The 5,930-nt window shown below is 34.2% G+C and overlaps 1 protein-coding gene across 6 annotated transcripts in view; it reads right to left on the bottom strand.

The window, feature by feature from the left end:
- Positions 1-1,025: 1,025 nt before the first annotated feature.
- Positions 1,026-5,930, bottom strand: part of Esyt2 (extended synaptotagmin-like protein 2) — a 103,952-nt gene continuing 99,047 nt past the window's right edge. For all 6 annotated transcript variants that reach the window (XM_070145527.1, XM_070145528.1, XM_070145529.1 and 3 more), the window contains 4 exons: positions 5,622-5,772; positions 5,329-5,427; positions 4,904-5,147; positions 1,026-4,498 (listed from right to left, as the gene is read on the bottom strand). In XM_070145527.1, coding sequence (XP_070001628.1) covers positions 4,412-4,498; positions 4,904-5,147; positions 5,329-5,427; positions 5,622-5,772 — 581 coding nt within the window. In that variant the 3' untranslated portion in view covers positions 1,026-4,411. The remainder of the gene's footprint in view (positions 4,499-4,903; positions 5,148-5,328; positions 5,428-5,621; positions 5,773-5,930) is intronic.

The following is a 5,930-nucleotide window of genomic DNA, read 5'->3' as shown; positions in this document are numbered from 1 at the left end:
TGGAGTGCCAGTAGTTCACATCCTGTGACATCTGGGAGTCATCTAGCTAGAGGTGGGGTTCTCTTTACCTCTCTGCCGCTACGCATCTCAAGGCTTCTCATCTTGGTTGAATTTTTAAAGTCATTTTTTCTAGTCTGTCTGCAGGTTCATATCCTGTGCGGCATAGCTTTAATGAAGGAGTCCATGCTCTTAGCTAGTATTTACTGTTTGAGCTGATGGCATATCAATGCCTCAGTACTTTCTGGCTGAGGTGCATGGCCAGTGGAACTTAGATGAACTTGTTAGATCATGTGTAACTCAAAAACCTTCATCAATAGATGATCCTAGTTGCCTAGTTTTTAATTATTCCTGGCTTTAGGGCAACAGGTACACGGAGGGCAAATGGTTTAAGAATGGTTGGCTGAGGGTCCGTCCTTTAACTGACAATAGTTCTAAGAGATGACCATGTAACCCGAGTCTAGTAGTTCTGTTCCTGTCCAACTCTGGACTTTACCTATGATTCCCCTGTGGATCATTTATGTGTAAATAAAATACTAAAACAACCGTTAGATACAGTGTGTGTATGTGCGTTTCTTTTACCTAACTCGGGATCTCATGTGCAATAGTAATTTATCATTTATTGAAAATTAGCGGCATATTCAAAATATAGTGATAAAGTGGGGCTTGGAGGCAAATTCCCCGGGTATGGAAGTTTTTGGCTCGTAAGGCGATGTTTGTGGATAGGGGGGGGTACATTTAAATAATCATTGTACGTTTTACATTTGGCACACACCTTATTTGGATATTATTCCATGTTTCAGTAGTTACGCTAGGAAAACTGAATTTGACATCCTTATTTCCTCTTTTACTTTCAACCTTCTACTGTGTCAAGTTCTTATTTTCAAAATTTATTCAACTTTACTGCTCCTATCTATAGCATAATAGTGTCACCCTTTTTCCTTCTTTCCTGCATTGTCGGAAGTTCTATTTTCTGTATTCTATCTCTGTAATTCATATCTCTTAGGGATAAGAAAATAATTTGAATATAAATTTGAAAAAGCTTTATTATTCATCTATAATAACCTTCACCAGGACAATTATCACAAAGTAGTAGTTAAAATAGACACATCAGGTTGTAGAATTTTTTGGTACATAGTTGTTAGTTTACAGCTTACAGTATATATGCAATATCAGAGGATTCATATTGGGCTTATGAATAAAATAATCAGTGTTTTTTTAATAATCAATTTTTTTTTTTTCTTGATAACATCCTGGGAATTCACGATCATCCACATTTTTGGACCAATAACAAAGTCTTAAAGTACATTTCTTCATTGTTTTCCCCATTTCTAAAAGCAGCGTTCTTGGTGGGTCCTTTAAGGTGTTTTCTTAGTGGTAGATTTTATTTTTGTAAGTAAAACAGGTTTCCCAAAAATGAAATATTCCAACATTAGCACACTAATCAAGAAAACCAATAACACAAAACTTTGTTTTTGGTGGCTGTATTTAGCACCAAATAATTGCAGAAACCAATATATCTAAGATCTTTTCCATCCATATAACATTCAACAATCAAAGAAGCAATAGAGTAATCTTTTGGTAGATATATAATATGAACCTGAACCTCTTAAGTACAATTTTCAGTGACTTTTGAAAATACAAAATAAAGGAAAGATGTGCACAAATATGTCTGTATAAATAAACAATGCAAGTAAAGCTTATACAAACATATATTTCTGTATCTGCATGCACACACACAGGCACACACAGTCACCCACCTTTGTAAACACATGAGTACTCGTAAACATCCACACATCTGCATGTAGGCTAAAGCATATCCTGATTTACTCTGTTACAAGCATAGATCGGTAATACGTTTCATCAAGCTCTTTTTGGACAAAATATCTAAAATAACTACTTTTAATAAGGCATACCATTCAAGATTATGTTTTACTTGTAACTGTACAGATTTTTCTATAATATAACCTATGACTTTTGACTGCACGCTATGCAACACGTTCAGAAACTCGGAACATTTATATCACTGTAAATTTAAGTGTGTTTTGCAAATACACCACATTGCGAGATTAAAATAATTAATGATTAAAAGAAGAAAAAATATCTCATTATTAGGGGCTTGTCAATCGGCTGAAGCCTACCACAAAGGGCCAAATTTAGCAAAATAAATTGTATATAGCAACTACATTTTCAGATCTTGGCATAAACAATGCAAGCTGCATAAATCTAACAGATAAATATTTAATATATTGTACATAATCTATACACTAAAGGCAGTCTTATTTTTCGTTTAATATAGCAAGGCAAATTTATAATGCATATAACATTATATTTTAAGTAATTCATTGTCTCTCTATGTTAATTTTACTACCAATTATTAACACTGAAAAAGATCAACAGCAAAATTCCTCACTAAAATACTATAGCACCAATTAGAAAGAAACCCTATTGCCCTACTGGATTTAATAAACCACTTATTATAACTGATGGGATGACTATCAGTGTCGGTTGTATATTCTCGGTCAATACTTAGCATATACTCCTTTTTAGGTTTTCTAAACACTGGTATGAAGTTAATTGTTGAAGATAATTCTTCCCTAAAAAGTAACAATAAAAAAGTTATTACATGATCTAAGCCCCAAAACACAATGTAATTACTCACATTATCTGAATGTCTGGATGGGATGTAGAGCAAAATGCAACAAAACTTTGTAAATACAATATTAAAAGTTTTATAATAAGAACTTCCACCATGTGATCATGGCACATGAAAAATCAAACATTACTGGGAAACATATTTAGTCATGCTTTAGCGCCATTCAAGTACGAAAGATAATAAATATCTTGCTGCCTTAGCTGTCATTTCTGTAATTTCTATTCTCCTCAAGCTTTATAAGCTGTCCAAATAATGCTTCACACCTTGTCAGTAATGAAAAGACAAAGTTTGCATCATTTCTAAGCATTGCATTATTACCTTGTAATTTGTCTTCAATGAATATCAAAGCTCTCTAGCAAAGTTTAAATTTTCCATTCTGGAATGAATGGTGCTTTCTGACTGGTTAACCAAATCCTTGTTTCTTTTCTGTTGAGAATTACCTTTTCTTTTTTCTTATATGTTTTCCTTACATGTTTACTTTTAGGAAAGTAAGCTTTTTTCACAGTTCTCAATATACATCTACACAGCAGCCATTTGCTTCTCTTGTTCCTGAGAAAGATATTTTGCTGCAAAAAATATATAATAAAACTCATATTTAAACCTTTTCTTATATTTTTTTCCAGCTAAAGCTCCATAAATCAGTACAATATAACAATACAAGCAAACATTAAGTTACTATTGCAATGTGTGAAAAAGAGAATAACTGCAGGACACATTTAAAGAACAGCCAGAGTTGGCTATCAAATTGGCACACAAATCTGAACTAAATGGTAAAACTATGAGATTACTAAAGAATGAACACGCACAGGCCTATGGGATATCAATCCACTCTTCCTGTCTACCATGTCCTACACACAACCATAATATATACTAGGGAGATGAGTGAGAGATGCAAGAGCACCCACCTTTTTTTCTTTTCTTTGAATGATGGGCACAGTGAATGGTGAAATTTATGAATGACAATAACAAAAATAAGCTTGGAAAATTACTTTCTATAAAAAACTAACCTAAAGTAAAATGCAAGTACTTGTAAAAGCTCCTATTTGTGCTGTTAACTATAAGGCAAATATAAAAATAACCCTGGACTGAAGAACACACTAATTAAGGCCACACAATACTGAAATTTACAATTATTTTTTTTTAACTAACTTGTGGTGATACCTAAAAGAAAAAACAAGGATTCCATAATTTCAATTTATATTCATCTACTTCCTAAACTCATTATAAAGAGAATGGATGAAAGTTCCAATTTCATTATTTGTGTCAAGTGCCATAACTTCAGCAGCAGGAAAAGGGATTTTACAGAAGAGAGAACAAAATATTAATTAGTAGCCTATAAGCTGTTCTACCAAATAGCTTTTCATTGATTCTGGTATCAATGTAACCCTCAATAAACATTATTGTACGACCAAGTGTGCAGGCCAAGTGTGTTTGCTCATTCCAGGCATTGCATGGGTAAAATTTTCTTTGTGTGTTATGATCTGCATTTTCCTTGTCTCGCAATTAACTGTTCATCAGCCTGTATTCTTGCCTCACCATTCCCATGTTTCAAAATAATCAAATCAAAACACTATCTAAACATATGCTATCTGTACTATCTGTTTTGCGAGAAAATCATACATCCATAGAAGCATTTGAAGCTAGCTTAAACAATCATACTTTTTTTTTCTTTTTACTCTTAGCGATATCAGCTAGCTTAGTAATTCGGCGAAGGCTCCCTCGCCAACTTCCGACTCGGCCTAGCACACTTTGCCGTCCTCACTCCTCATCATCATCCGCTGCTGGAGCAAGGTCATACCACTGGGTCATCTTGCTGGAGTCAAGGAGGCCACAGTCCAATCTGACCTGAAAACAGAAAGAAGTGACTGAATGAACATCATTAACAATCAGCTAATCCTGATTACTCTTGATATATTACTTAAGATATATGCAGATGCATATGAATACTACAGTAGATGAATAAATGAAAGCTTCAGAAAAAGTTCATGCCATCTCAAATTATTCTTGGAAATATCTTCTATCTCAACAAAACTCATAATTTGAATTCTAAAAAATTAAAAGGTGAAGTAATATGTATTTTTATTTTACACATTAAATTAATTTCTCCACAGCATATAAACAAGAATAAAACATGGAAAAAATATATAAATAAATAACGAGACTGAACTGGCTTCCAAGTGTTTTTAAGAGATACACATGTGTTTCATATTTTGTATAAAAAAGCAGAAAGTAGCAAAATATTTTCCTCACCTGACCCATCTTTGGTGATCGTTGCAAGAAAAGAAGTCCCTTCTTGTTGATGACACTAACTTCCAGGGTGCGTTGTGTGAGCTCATTGGGTGGGATAGGATACTCAAAGCGCTCATCATACTTGGGATTGCAGTCATCTTTGATGACATCAGTTTTTCGCTTGCTGTCTTTTGAGCGGTCTGGTAGAAGGTATAACTTCACATAGGGATCAGGCAGCTCTCCATCCTCCTCCTTTGGCAAATTCCTGGGAGGTAAATGGTTTTATTTTGTAAATAATCTTAATAGAAAAATTCACAGAACAATACAATCCAACATTAATTGTGTGTATTCAGCAAAACAAATTTCAGTGTGAATCTCATCTGGAATAATGCCTGTTCTGAGAAGGACATCTTATATTTTCCTATTTACCAAATATATTTACTCACTCAATCTGATGTACAACAATGATGAGATTGTTCCTTGGACCATACTTGACTGTCAGCTGAACACGACCAAGCCCATGTATCCCAGCATTGCTTCCAGGCCTAGGGGATTAATGTGACAAAATAAAATGTCTATTCCTTGATTTCAAAGTACTTAATAATGTAATTTCACATACAAAGGTATATAGCATTCTATTAAAAGTTTTACAGTACCATTACCTCTAAAATCAAAATGTAAGCAGTCTATATGCAATTTACAAGTTTCACTATTTCACACAAAAAACAAAAAGACCTACGTTGTCCTCTGCCTGATGGACGATTCTTCGCTGGATGTTGCCGAGGGGAACATCTGCATCAGAGGAGTAGCTGCTGTGGACATCACCTCTTCAACAGAAGTAACCTCTGCAGGAGGCTCGGTACCTTCTCCTGGTGCTGGAACAGACACATCTGTAACACAAGTACTAATAAGAAAAAAGGAAGGCCAAATTCTTCCTCTAACAAGAGTTAATTACAAAGGAAGGAAAAAGCATCTCTCAACATCACAAGAAAATTAGTCTAATGCACATTCAGATCTTGAAATAAGATCAAAATATGTTTAAAGCTAT

This window comes from Penaeus vannamei, chromosome 34, assembly GCF_042767895.1.
Source record: "Penaeus vannamei isolate JL-2024 chromosome 34, ASM4276789v1, whole genome shotgun sequence".
In the NCBI taxonomy this organism is placed as follows: domain Eukaryota; kingdom Metazoa; phylum Arthropoda; class Malacostraca; order Decapoda; family Penaeidae; genus Penaeus; species Penaeus vannamei.
Note: the sequence above shows the minus strand (reverse complement) of the source record. Positions and strands in the feature narration are given on the sequence as shown.